The sequence below is a fragment of the Peromyscus californicus genome, unplaced genomic scaffold (genome assembly GCF_007827085.1).
Source record: "Peromyscus californicus insignis strain IS unplaced genomic scaffold, ASM782708v3 Scaffold_8__1_contigs__length_139910024, whole genome shotgun sequence".
NCBI classification, from domain to species: Eukaryota; Metazoa; Chordata; class Mammalia; order Rodentia; family Cricetidae; genus Peromyscus; species Peromyscus californicus.
In genome coordinates, this window is record NW_026294606.1 from 104,552,535 (window position 1) to 104,567,484 (window position 14,950).

General features: G+C 42.9%; 1 protein-coding gene across 1 annotated transcript in view; it reads right to left on the minus strand.

Moving 5' to 3' along the window:
- Tango6 (transport and golgi organization 6 homolog) overlaps nucleotides 1-14,950 on the minus strand; it is a 176,157-nt gene that overhangs the window by 131,353 nt on the left and 29,854 nt on the right. Inside the window, exons 8-11 of the mRNA XM_052726957.1 lie at nucleotides 9,535-9,647; nucleotides 7,597-7,773; nucleotides 4,508-4,637; nucleotides 588-779 (exon numbers count right to left, since the gene is read on the minus strand). Coding sequence (XP_052582917.1) covers nucleotides 588-779; nucleotides 4,508-4,637; nucleotides 7,597-7,773; nucleotides 9,535-9,647 — 612 coding nt within the window. The remainder of the gene's footprint in view (nucleotides 1-587; nucleotides 780-4,507; nucleotides 4,638-7,596; nucleotides 7,774-9,534; nucleotides 9,648-14,950) is intronic.

Sequence of the window (14,950 nt, forward strand, 5' to 3'; positions counted from 1 at the left end):
AAGTTGAATGTCACAAATATATAAAGCAGTTCCTGAAGTTTTCTGTATGTGAGACTCACATGAGGGGCTTGTCCAGCACATGGTGTAGTATGAAAGGAGTCAGATTCAGCTGGCCCAGTGTGAGCTTAATTAATAGCCATCATGTTTAAGCAGAATTCCAAGAAACATGGAAAGGGTGCCACCATTGCATTCTAAACAACTATTTTTTTTTTTTTTTTTTTTTTTTTTTGGTTTTTCGAGACAGGGTTTCTCTGTGTAGCTTTGCGCCTTTCCTGGAACTCGCTTTGGAGACCAGGCTGGCCTCGAACTCACAGAGATCCGCCTGGCTCTGCCTCCCGAGTGCTAGGATTAAAGGCGTGCGCCACCACCGCCCGGCTCTAAACAACTATTTTTGAGACAGTGTCTCAGTACATAGCCCTGGCTGGCCTGGAACTCACTCTGTAGACAATGCCTGCCTCTGCCTCCGAGTGCTGGGATTAAAGGTGTGCACCACCATGCCTGGCTAAGCAATATTTATTTTTTGAAAAAATGTAAAGAAACCAGCATATCAGCAGGCTGGATCCAGAACGTGACAGACAGCTACTAACCTGAGTGATGTGTGTAAATATCTGCTCAGACATTCTCTCACACATAACAGCCAGCACCTGCAGAACCAGCAGCTTCCGCTCTTGGTCTTCTATGAGGAGAGCCTGGTGTTGCTCTAATTCCAACAGGCTTGTAGAACACGAGGGCGTGGGTTTGACCTCTGCTTCATTTTCCACTACCAGATGAGACAACTCCTGAGGCAGGGGATGAAAGACAGCGAAGAAGAAAGAGCCAGTGGCATTAAGGACTTGGCAAACATATACAGAAATTCACATCCAAGGAAGCAATCTGTATTTGTTACACACTGCTGTAATCTCAGCTACTCGGGAGGCTGAGGGAAAAGGATTGAAGGTTTGAGGCCCACAAGGCTACGGAGTGAGTTCAAGACCACCCTAACAATTCAGTGAGACCTGCCTCAAAATTAAAAAGTAAAAAGAGCTAGGGGCATAACTTCATGATAGAGTTCTTGTCTAGTATATATAAGCCCTGGGTTCAATTCCCAGTACTGAGAAAAAGGAAAAGAAAACATAAGCTATAGAGTAATATGCATGTTATGATACCATATATATGAACTTACACACACACACACACACACACACACACACACACACACACACACACAGCACTGGTTTGAGGGAAAAAACCAACTCACGAAAGGTGTCCTCTGACCTCCACACATGCACAGTGTACATACATGCACACACATACTAAAACATACACAAATAAATAGTGTAAAAAAAGAACTTGACAAAGTTTTTACTATATTTTCACAATTTCTCTCACTAGCCTTCTTTGAACTGAGTCCTCAGGTGATAGAACAGCCAAAGTCAGAGACCATTAGATGGCTTTCCTTCAAGGTAAGTCAGAAATCAACTCTATTCACAGTGAATTGTGGGCTTGGGAAGCTTTCACTGTCCTCCGTTGTGAATTTCCACAGAAGGAAACCCTTAAGTTCCCCAACAACTAGCGCTTTGCTGAAGTAGCTGACAGCCAAGAGTAATGGTGCTCTACTGCGCCCGGTAATTTTCCTCCCTGGGGGATGTTTGGAAATGTCTGCAAGACATCTTCGATGTCATGATTGGGGGTTAACACAGGCATTTAGTGAGGAGAGGTCACAGATGCTGCTAAAAATCCTACAAAGAACAAGACAACCACACCAGAGAACACACTTATCTAGGCCAAATGTCAATTTTGCCAAGGTGAAGTTTCCCTGGTTTCAAGCAGGGCTTCCTAAACATTTCCACTCACAATCTCTTTTCCCTGAGAAATTTTAATACAATTCCATGTATGGTTGTACATAAAACAAGTATACTAGTCAAGCAAATAGTGGTAATAAATTATAAAGAAATTTACTTTAAGACAATTCTTTGGCATACATATGCTTTTATCATTTATTAAAGATGAACTAATTTGCATACTAATGAGATGGGTTTGCTTGATTAATTTTACATGAAGAATTCAATATTGAATATTTGATACTGCAGGATATACAGCATCTTCAATGTTTCTCAGACTAGATCGATATTTTGATTTTTTTTGGTTTTGGTTTTGGTTTTTTTTTTTGAGACAGTTTCTCTGTGTAACAGTCCTGGCTGTCCTGGAACTTGCTTTGTAGACCAGACTGGCCTCAAACTCACTGAGCTCTACCTGCCTCTACCTCTCAAGTGCTGGGATTAAAGGCATGTGCCACCACAGCACGGTGACATTTTGATTTTATAAACATCAATGCAGAGAACTCAAATTTGCTTAACTATGTGATACGAAATTGGAGAATCAGTTGAGGGCCATTTCAGAACTTACTCAAAATTCTGACCTAATCAAAGGCCAAAATTCATTTAATAATTCTTTTTAATGAAAGATCAAGTTCAGCAGCCCAGTCAGCAATTTAAAAAAAATTATTATTGTATATGTGTCTGTGTGTGGGTTTGTTCATGTGAACGCAGACACCCAAGGTGGTGTTGGATCCTGTGGCACTTGAGCAGTTGGAGCAGCCTGACATGGGTGCTGAGAACCAAATTCAAGTCCTCAGGGAGAGTAGCAAGGGCTCTTAACCTCTGAGCTTCTCTCCAGTCCCTCAACCAATACTTTTTAAAATAAAAAAAATCTAACAAAATAAAATTAGAAGATAAACTAATTTAATATTTACCTGCTGAGGAATGATGGTTGGAAAAGTATTAAAAATCTTGGTTTTCCACAGTTAAACCACTGTTTCTATAAAAGCAGAAAGCGCTGTAGTTGATACTATACGACAACCTCAAATCAGAGCGTCGATGTCTCAGGCTGGGCTTGTTGGCACTGGGTGCCATGAGGGCCTGCACTCTGCAAAGGGCATATGCTGAGTGTTCAGAACCAAGGCCTCAGTGACACTGTGTGGTCCAAGAGCTGTCAGAAATGCCCTGAGCTCATTCCCCATCTGATTTTCAATTAAGTTTTGGTTATTTTGTGGTCAGAAACCTTTTAGTATTGACAAATGTTTTGTGACCCACCCCCACATTCACTTATGTGACCTCATCTGGGGTCATGACCCACAGTTTAAGAAGCTTGTGCTGGCTGGATAGAGTTTAGCTGGCAGGGTACTTGCCTAGCATGCACAAATCCTTAGGGTCCATCCCTAGAACTCTGAAACACATGCCTGTAATCCTAGCACTCAGGAAGTAGAGGCAGAAAGATCAGTTCAAGATCATCACTGGCTAGATAGTTTGAGGCCAGCCTGGGCTACATGAGAACCTTCAAAAAACAAACAAACAAACAAATCAACCTGGGGTTTAGAATAAAGCTCTTTGAGTTGGTAGTGGTGATGGCACTTTGCTCTGTTTTTGGAAACAATCTCATTATGTAACCTGTGCTAGCCTGAAATTCAAAATCCTTCTCCTGTTTCTGCTTCCAGAGTGCTGAGGTTACAGACATGTACCACCATACCTGGCTGGTTTAGATCATTAAACAAAAAAAAAAAAAAAAAGAAGATTCATTTATTTTTCTTTTATGTGTATGAGTGTTCTGCCTGTGTGTATGCATGTACACTTTGTGTGTGTGTGGTGCCTATATAGGTCAGAAGGAGGCTTTGGATTCCAGAAGGCTGTAAGCCACCATGTGGGTGCTGGGAACTGAACCCAGGTCCTCTGGAAGAGCAGTCAGTGCTCTTAACCAAAGAACAGCTGAAAACAAAGCATACAAATAAGAGCATCTCTCCTTCGAATATCAGTGTGCGGCTGAGATGGAGAGGAGAATGAACATGGAGAAAGCTTAGAAAAGAAATATCCCTTTTCCAAGTTCTAGAAGCACTCAGCTTCGGATTCCCAGCCACCACTCAACCTTAAACTCCACAGACCCTCCCTTAGGACAGACTTGAGAACTGGAACAAACAAAGATGGAGGTCTCCAGCAGACATCAGGCGGAGCTAATGCTATGGGGTGCAAGTTACTTCTGGAGATTAGGGCCAGAGGAAACACAGGGCACTCAGCAAGAACCGGAAAGGTTTCATGTGGCTACAGAACGAGCTACAGAGCGAGCTAAGGAGGGAGGCAGAACGGCTAAGTCTCCTTTCCAAATACCTGACAGCACAACCGTCAGAAGGGTGAGGGATTACTCTGCGGCTGTAAAACCTGCTATTAACTTCAAAAGACTTCTGACTGTCAACACAGAGCGCAGATTAACTCTTTCCGGCATCAACAGGGCAGCTTTGTTCATGTCTAACACTTCAATGCAAACTACCCAGCAAAGGAGTCAGAGCGCATCGGTCCCACGGATGCGTCTCTCTCTTGACCACTCCAAAGCTATCGGGAACTGAATTGCTCTTTGTCTTCTGTTCATTTGCCCTCAACTGGAAGCTAAATTTTAGGACCTAAAATTATGAATGTCTTAAAAAGTCAAAGGCTTTCTTGGAGCTGCCCCAGAATGAAGAGCTGTGACTGTGAGCTCCTACCTTCAAACAAAAGATGAAGAAGTCTCCTGCCAAACCACACTGCTGGCAGTGGGACAGCAAGTCCCCAAGATGCTCCATCTGGCTCTGCTCCGAAGACACCTTCTGGTACAGGGCTTCATCTTCATCATCGCTGCAACAGTGGGTAAGAATGTTCATGTCAGTGTCACCAAACACAGCATTTTTCTCTTGAAACCTCCGTAATTTTCTTTTTTAAAAGTTTATTTTATTTTGTGTGTGTGACTACAGGGGCACATGTGCATTGGCATAAAGCTGCATGTGGAAGTCACAGGACAATTCTCAGGCATCGGTTCTTTTCCTGACACCTTGTGGGATCCAGGAATCACCTCGGGTCCAGGCCTCAGCACAAATGCTTCTACCTACTCTGTCAAGTCAGAAGGCTGAAACCTCATAATAACCTTCTAAAGTAACACTATTTCCATGTAGAGAATCTTTAGACAGACCTTGAAAATATTTTCCTTGATGAAGAATACAAAGTGTTTATTATTAGAAGTTAAGCTACTATACCCTGTATGATCATTTATTTCTCAAAGATGAAACGATTCCTGAAGGAAGTGGCTTTCAGGATTATCATTGAAAAATTAAAACAAAAAATGTCAGGTGTGTCTAAAAAAAAAAAGAAAAAAAAAAGATGATCATTGATGCTGGGTGTGGTGACTCATCCCTATAGTCACAACTTGGGATGATGCAGGACGACTGTTTCAAGTTTGAGGCCAGCCTGGGCTACTACATACTTAGACTAGCCTAAGATACAGTAAGTGAACAAACAGCAACAATAAAAAGGATAAGCCCAGAGGTGGTGGCACATGCCTTTAACCCCAGCACGCAAGTGGCAGAGGCAGGAGGCTCTCCAAGAGTTTGAGGCCAGCCTGGTCTACAGAGCAAGTTCCAGGATAGCCAAGGCTACACAGAGAAACCCTGTCTCAAAAGCAATCAAGCAAACAAACAAACAAACAAAGTAAAGAATCTAGCCCCAAAGATCATATCTAAATGCTCATATACAGTTGGGTTTTTTGTTTGTGTGTGTGTGTTTATTTTGAGATAGGGTCTCATTATGTAGTCCAGGCATGGAACTCACACTGTAGACCAGACTGACCTTGCACTCACAGCGATCCACCTGCCTCTGCCTCCCCAGTGCTAAGATTAAAGCTGTGTGCCACCATGCCTGGCTTAAAATTTCTTTAAAACGACTTCTTATTGGAAGCTTCTGCTGGACTAAGGGCAGAGTGGAAGGAAAGTAGTGAAACAGACGGAGCTGCCTGCCCTGCCCTTGGGGAACTAGCAAGGCTTTTAGAACAAATGACCACACACACACACACACACACACACACACACACACACACCACACCACACACACACACACACACACACACACACACACACACACACACACACACACACACACACACACACACACACACACACACACAGAGTTTTCAATCTTTTGGAAACTCTCATTGTTTTAAATGTCTATGGGCCTTTTTTTTTTTTTTTTTTTTTAACCCAGGTGTTCCGTGTAACATTTTGTGTGTGTGTGTGTGTGTGTGTGTGTGTGTGTGTGTGTGTGTGTGTGTTACAATGCCCAAAGGGCTGTACCGCTAACCAGAGCAGACACCCAGATTTTAAGGAGTGGTTGCTTCTGGCAGTGGATGGAGATTCATTTAATCACTGGTTACTAACTATATTCTCATCAGGAAGTAAAATAATAGTTTCAATGAGAACTAAGGTTTTTCATACATACGTGTACTAATTAAACATGCCAAATACTTTAAAACTCTTATACTCAATGGGCCCAGCTAATAGACTTGCTAATATTCAACAATTCTCAGGAAGCTTCCATCTGGTCTAATAATTCTGCTTTAATATTACGTTTTTTTCTATTTCCCTCACCTATCATAGTCAGTGTATGTTTTACATTTTCACCAAGTTAATCATGAATATAAAGTTAAATTTAAGCACTTCCCCAAAGAGCAACACTTTGGATGTGACCGGAAGGGAGCGGCTGGGCCAGTGACATACTACATGTCGATAGCCAACAGAAGCTTAGGTTGAGAAAACAGCACCCTCCACAGATCATCAGAAAGTGGAAGGATGTAAAACACAGACTCTCGGGGCTGGGAGCACAGCTCAGCTGCCAGTATGCATGTCAATCTCCAGTGCCACACAAATAAAATACTTGGGAGGTGAAGAAATAAACTGTCCACTCTACTAATATGTATTAAGCACTTTTTGTTTCATTGGTTGATTTTGTTTGTTTGTTTGTTTGTTTTTTCCAGATAGGGCTTCTCTGTGTAGCCCTGTCTGTCCTGGAACTAACTCTGTAGACCAGGCTGGCCTTGAACCCAAATCCACCTTCCTCTGCCTTCCGAGTGCTGTGATTAAAGACATACACCACCACTGCCCAGCCTATCAAATACTTTCTAACCCATTCATATGAGAAACAAACCTCATTATAAAATTACCAATTTCAGTAATCAGACAGTTTCTCTTAAGAAAGGCTGGGGATGGGCAAGGGGATGGCTCAGCAGGTAAGAGCTCTTCCAGAAGTCCTGGGTTTGATTCCCAGTATCCACACAGTGCCTCATAACCATCTGTAACTCCAGTTCTAGGGGACTAGACACTCTTCACTGCACCAGGCATGCATGCAGACAAAACACTATACATATAAAATAAATACATAAATAATTTTTAATTAAAAAAAAAAAGACCACTAAGGGCATACAAATCCATAGTGCTTTCTGAATCAGAAACAGAACTGGATTGCTCTGGTGTTAAGGGTGAACATGTGCTGCCCTTTGCTCTGATTCACTGGCAAACACTGAGCAGTAACTGGGCCCGCTGTGATGTGGAGCTGTGAGGCTCCAGTAAACCCCACCTACTATTAGCTGGCATCTTGGAATAACACCCGAAGGATCATTTAAGGCTCTGGTTTCTTTAAAGATTAAACACAGAAGCTGCTTGGCTGCCTGTTTCTGGTTTCCTTTCCATCAGCGCCCCTTAGCGGTTGACTCACAGAACAGTGCAATATATCAGTTCTATGGGGCCTGCCAGCAGAGGGTGGGTGAGCTCACCTAAGGGCCTCTTTGACGGTAATCACAATGCCACCGTGCATGGCAGCTCTGAACTGACACTGAGGATGGAGGGAGGGCACTGCCTTGTCCAACCCCGAAAATCCTTTCAGGCTGGCAACTGCCTTCTTCCTTTCCAGCTTCACCAGAATCCATGACAAGATCTCTTGGCAAAGTGACCTGGCAGAAAAAGCAGTTATGAATGAATGCGCCTGTCATCATACTCCACGCAGCTAACAAGCTATTCGGAAAAAGAACGAAAGGCTGTCAGGTCCCCAAAAGCTGCCCCGTCACTGGCTGCTGACACAGAATTTCAGAGTGCAAATGCCCTGGAAGTCACCCAGGGACAGCCTAACCCTTGGTTCTCGAAGCAGCTCTGGTCACCACGTGAGCACCATGTGATTTTTCTTTCTCTTCCTTCAAGTGTGCTCTACCTGTGCTGAGACACTATGAATGAAAGCTTCCACTGAAAAACAAATTCTTCTCAGGGTATCAACAGCTGGTGACCAAGAAATAGCATATCAGCAAAAGACTGATGATTCCTTTATCAGTGCCTCTAACCAGAAGAGGCTGGAATTGATACCCGCACCCTCCTTGTCAGTCTTTGATGAGAATGGAACAGTGCTAGAGGTTTTTTTGGTTTTGTTTTTTCTATTTTTTTTTTTTATTTTTTATTTTTTATTTTTTGGTTTTTCGAGACAGGGTTTCTCTGTAGCTTTGCGCCTTTCCTGGAACTCACTTGGTAGCCCTGGCTGGCCTCGAACTCACAGAGATCCGCCTGGCTCTGCCTCCCGAGTGCTGGGATTAAAGGCCTACACCACCACCGCCCTAGAGGTTTTTTTAAGATTTTCATTCTTAGGCTGGACATGGTTACACAGAGTTGAGTATCTTTCTTCACCATTAGTCATGCTGTGAGTTATTGAGCTATTTGCCAGGGCCTGTGCCAAGGACTCCAGTGCACATTGTCTTCACAGTAACCCAGTAAAGAAGTACTACTGTTGTGTACCAGATTACATGCCAGGTTTTCTTTGCTTTCTCTTTTTTCTCTGTAATGCTAAGGATCAAATCCAAGGGTCTCACGCGTACCAGGCACGTGCTCTACTACTGAGCTACATCCTTAGCCTTCCCCAAATCAAAATTCTATAGACTTCAGAAAGGATGTAACTATAAACTCTTACCATGTGGAAGAAATGCCACAAATGACTGAAAACAGGTAAAACAAAATCAATCTTTCTAAAAATTAACTTGTTCATTTAATTTTATGTGTATGAATGTTTTGCCTGCATGTATGTCTGTGCACTGCGTATATGCAGTGCTCACTGGAGCCCAAAAGACAGCATCAGATACCCAGGGACCAAAGTTGCAGTTGTCAGCTACCATGTGGGTGCTGGGAATCGAAGCAGGGTCTTCTGCAAGAGCAGCCACGGCTCCTAAACCACTGGGCCATCCCTCCAGCCCCTAAATGAAGCAGTTTTAAAGTAACACAGAAGTGTTTTCTGGATGACTGAGAAGCCCCTTCCTTTTATAATGAACACTCTACATCATTAGTGCCAAATCCAGGCTAAGCTATGATATATTACATTCACATCCATGCTTTTCAAACTTGTTCTCCAACACCCACCAGGACATTATGATCCATCACCTGTTCCCTCCTTCCCAGAGACAGTAAAATACAGCATTTCTTACTGATCAAACAATGGCGTGTTTATCCATGGAAATACCTTTCACTTCTATTGTATAGAACAGGCTACAGAAAATCATCCCAAAAACTACATCCAATTCCCCTCAACCTGCAAAAACCTTGTTCTTTTCTGTATAACTGAGTGAGAGAATCCCCAAACATCTTCCTGCCTTTGAAAGAAAATAGCGTGCTAATTTAAAGTTCACTGTTTACAAACAAACGGGACTCTAATTATAAGCAAATAAATTCTGTTTGCCTACCTTATGTGAGACACACTCTGCTTGGTAAAACAGTAGAGAGAAAAGAGCACCCCGAGGAGCGGCAGCAGGGCGTCCAGCACCACGGGGAGAGGCTCGTTAGCCACCACACACACCTACGGACAAGGACACGGTGAGACAACCCACAACACCGACCTCCCACAGAACTCCGAGTTTATCTTACACAGCACTTTCTTCGAAGTCTAGTCCAAGGCTGTGCTGAACCTGGCGATGGAACTATGTTGGCTGGAAGCAGCTAACGGTGCGTGAGTTCCAGCACCTTCTCACTGAAACCAGCCCAAAGCCAGGGGGTTCACCCATTTCCTGACCCCTTTCCTTCCTAGCTTCTGGCTGCCTCTGAGCCCCCTGATGTATCTACTGTGATCTGGACAGTAACTGTCCTGTTGCTGAAGGCTGATTAACAGTTAACTATTAACAAATAGGGAAACTGAAAACCAGTCTGAAGGACGAGGCCTTGAGCTCAGTGGTGGGGCCTGTTCGGGACTAAATCTTCAGAGCTGAAAGAAAAGGGAAATTAAACTAAAACCTAGATTAGAAACAAAACAGCTTACTGTGGTTCATCACTTTCAGACTATGAAGCTATATGGCTGTTCTATTCTCTCCAAGTCAAGAAATACTCAAAGGATATGTTCATGGTAGCTCACAGTCCGAAACCCCAGCCTTCAGGAGACCAAGGCAAGAGGATTGCTGTGAGTTTGAGGCCAGCTAGGGCTAGAGTAAGAAACTCTATCTTTAAAGGGGGGACATTATGGCTCATCTCTATAATCCCAGTAGCATCGAGGCAGAATCAGGAAAATCACTGAAAGTTTAGGCCAGCCTGGTCTACACAGCAAATTCCAGGTTAACCTTGGGTATACAGCAATCATCTTTAAGGGAGAGACAGTAAGTTGGTGTTGGGGAGACAACTCAGTCACTTGCTGTGAGAACATGAACATCTGAATTTGATCCCTAGCACCCACATAAAAGCTGGGCATAGCCACAGGGTGCCTGTAACCCTAGTGCTAGGGAACAGAGGCAGAAGTATCCCCGGGACTCATTGACCAGCTGCATGAGCCCCAGTTAGTGAAAGACCCTGTCTTTCTGAAGACAGCCAACACTGACCTCTGGCCCCTGCACGTGCATTCGCAGACATGCTGACATATACCCATGAACATGTACACATACATACAACACACAAAAAGTGAATGTAATAATCACGTCGGTATTTATATAAATTATAGTAATCCGAAACTGGACATGGTGGCAAATGCCTGTAACTCTAGTACTTAGGAGACAGATGGGAGGATTGCCTCACTTGAGTTCAAGCCCAGCCTTGTATATACAGTAAATTCCAGGCCAGCTAGGGCTACATATCACATGGGGTGTATACACACACACACACACACACACACACACACACACACACACACACACACACACACGCATGCATATATAAACTCCCTGTTAGTTTTAGCAGCTTTACTTAAAGAACAGAGAAACTTAAAAGAGAGTGCTGGGGTACAAATCAATGCTACTTCTGAGAGATGAAAGCTTATGGAGGGCCACATGTAGACTGGGAAAAGCTGTTTTTCCAGTAAACCCTGTCTCTTTAAATTAAATGAACTCTAACTTTCCACGTTCCTCATGCCTCCTGACTCCTCTGTGGAACCTGATAACTAAAGAGTCTGCTTCCTGTGCACGATCTAATTTCCATAAGCTGCAAATGAAGGGCCTTGAAGGGCTGTGTTCAGAGGTAATATGCAAGCTAATTACAGCATCACCAACTACAGGAGGTAGAAGAAGAGATCTCCCAGATAACCTAAGGGCCTATTGTCTGGCTCTGGAGCCTGTGTTCTCAGAGGTAAGTGCTGTGGAGCCATCCTTCCGCACCAGCATCTTTTGATGGCTTGATAAAGCCAACACACTTTTAATTTTATTTTATTTTTTTGCAGTGCACAAGACTGAGCCTAGAGCCTCAAGCATGCTAAGCATGCCTTCCACCCCAGAGCCACACCCTGGACTCAAACTTTAACAAGGCCTCAATCAAGCAAATTTCTCAGAGGCATATATTTTTGTTGATCCTAAAACTCACTAAAACTTTTATGCATTTTCCAATAAGAAATCAATGATTTTCTATTTAGAAAAAAAACCTGTACAACTATTTATACAAATATAATATTTTATACAAAGGCTCAGCAAAATGTACTAGGTGCCAGCTAAATGCCAGGCAAGCCTGAGGTGCTGTGAATACAGGGATGAGCAAAGCTGGCTTTGAAGAAGCTTACATTCCCATGACGGGGACAGAAAACCACCACTAGGGAAGGGAAGGGCTCTAACTAAAAAGAAGTATATAAACACAGCAATAGTTTTCAGATTTAGAGACAATGTCGTCCCTTTGGCTTAACTTGATGAATGGTATTTTATTGATATTTCAAAGAATTCAATGCTTCTGCTTGATACATACACGGTTACCACCTCTTTTCCAATGTCAATAGTATTCCTTTGTGAACTGAGCCCAAGTCTATACCTGCTAAGTTTCCTTGACGGAAAATAGTAAATAGTTTTGTCTTTCCATAAGTCCTGGACTGACTGGGACAATAATTAAAAGTCAGGCATGGTGGTGAACGCCTTTCATTCTAGCACTCAGGAGGCAGAGGCAGGAGGATCACTATAAAGTTCAAGGCCAACCTGGTCTACATAGAGAAATTCAGGACTATACAGAGAGACCCTGCCTCAAAAAAAAAAAAAAAAAAAAAAAAGGAAAGAAGAAAGGAAGAAAAACAAAATCCAACTTCTTTTGTGTTCTGTAAAAATTGTGCTATTGTGCTACATCTTAATGACCAGACTGGATGCTGTAATGGATGCAACTGGATGTAACTGGATGCAGGCAATACTACTCACTTCATTTCTTTTTTTATTGTGCCAGGCAGTGGTGGCGCACACCTTTAATCCCAGCCAGTACTCGGGAGGCAGAGGCAGGGAAATCTCTGAGTTCAAGGCCAGCCTGATCTACAGAGTGAGTTCTGTAATAGCCAGGGATACACAGGGAAACCTTGTCTCAAAAAAAGAAAATATTTTTTAAAATGTATTGAATTTTATTTACTTGTGCATGTGTGTATATGTATGTGTGCATGATCATGTGTATGTATATGTATTATATGTGTGTGTGTGTGTGTGTGCATGAGTGTGCACATGCATGTGTGCAGCATACATGTGGAAATCAGATTATTATTTGCAGGAGTCAGTTCTCTCCTTCCATATTATTTTTTGGAATTGAACTCAGTCCATCAGATGTAGTGGCAAGCAAGTGCCTTTACTCAATTAGCCATCTTGCTGGCCCCAACAGTACATTTCAAATGACCCAGCTCAGGGCTGGAGAGATGGTTCAGCAGTTAGGAGCACTTGTTGCTCTTGCAGAGGACCAGGGTTCGATTTCCAGCACCCACATTGTGATTCACAACTGTCTGCAACTCGAGTTTCATGGGATCCAAAGATCTCTTCTGACCTTCACAGGCACCAAGTTCACATAACTACATGCAGGCAAAACACACATACACATAAAAAACAAATTAAAAAAATTGTTTTTATGACCCAGCTCATGTTCTGCCAATTTTAGGCACCTATTTTATATTTTGCTGTTTCAAATATTTATTGAAACATCTAAACTTTCAACTTGATCAAGGTGTAACAGATTTGTTTTCTGTTCTATCTGTCCTGGTACTAAAGATAACACCCTGTTTGGTTCAAAGTTTGCCTGGTTACTCCTAGTATTTATAGAAGTAAAGATCACTAACAAAATGCTAAGGGATGTAAAGCTGAAGCAGGGAAGGGAAAGACGGATTCTGAAGGTGGATTTTGAGCTCTGCTTTAGGGGGAGTGGAAGAGTGCTGTGGTTTTCAGATGAGTTGAGGGATAAAACTTAGAGGCCAGTGTGGAGCTACGAAAGCCAAAATGGACGGGTCAAAGCAGGTTAGACTGAGGATACAAAGTAATGCAGATGACCCTACGGAGTCTGGGATTTCTGGTCCCTTTCAGGAGATTTCCACATTCCTCTCTGACTGCTTCTCAGCTTTTGAAGGTGTCTGTTAATTTCTCCAGTCCTTCATACCTTTATCTGGGTCCAGAGGACTACTGTACAATGAAGGATGGATCCCTATTTCTGGACATTCTTCAGTATGTATATACTGAACACTACTGGCACTCTCTGCTTGAGTGGCAGGTCCCTGAGGGCAAGGGCTGGCCCTCAGTTATTCCTGTATCGACCTAGCAAAGCATCTGCATTCAGTAGGTACTGGCACACACTCAGTAGGTACTGCTATACACTCAGTAGGTACTGCTATACACTCAGTAGGTATGCTATACACTCAGTAGGTACTGCTATACACTCAGTAGGTACTGCTATATACTCACTCAGTAGGTACTGCTACACACTCAGTAGGTACTGCTACATACTCAGTAGGTACTGCTATACACTCAGTAGGTAATGGCACATATTCTTGAGAATAACTAGAGAAAAGACACAGTGAACAAAAGAACTTGGTTTTTATTTTCTCAAACGATCTACTTATATGAAGAAGTTATAATGTCCTGAATCTTTGTTTAGTTGGGTAAGGGCTCATGTTGCCCAGACTAACCTCTAACTCACTATGAACTTGCTTTTTTGTTTTGTTTTGGTGGTGGTGGTTGTTTGTTTGTTTGAGACAGGGTCTTATTATGTAACCCTAGCTGTCCTGGAACTCACTGTGTAGACCAGGCTGGCCTCGAACTCACAGAGATCCTCTTGCCTCTGCCTCCCAAGAGCTGGCATTAAAGATGTGCACCACTATGCCTGGTTTTTTGTTTTGTTTTTATTTTTGATTTATTTATTTTTTACTATGAACTTTCTAATCCTCCTGATTCCACCTCCCCCGTGCTAGGATTGAGTGTGCTACCACATGAAGTTGATGTGCTATGTATGCTGGGGATGAAACCCATGGCTTCCCACATGCCAGGCAAGCATCCCAGCAACTTAGCCACATTCCCCAGTCATCTCTTTACCAAACCTACAGCTATAGACCACTCGATAAGTGCTAATTAATTTAACAGGATTATGGAACCTCAACTTTGGAAGGAAAACTGAACATAAGGCTAGATTTTATACGGATCAGTTTATCCATATTTCTAACAGCTAGGGTATTTCCAGTAGAATTTGCTAGAAACTTAGATTATAAGAGAAAGGCAGGGGAAAGGTCAAACAATCATGTGTTTCTGTTTCAGAAAAAACAAAATAGAAAGGCATCCACACAAGCTACACTCTCATTTCAGAGACTGTCATTACAGTCTTGTGTGTTATGTGTAGGAGTGTGTCTGTGGTGCTCACAGAAGCCAGAGCGGCTGAATGCCCCCTGGAGCTGGAGTCACAGGCAGCTGTGAGCCCCCT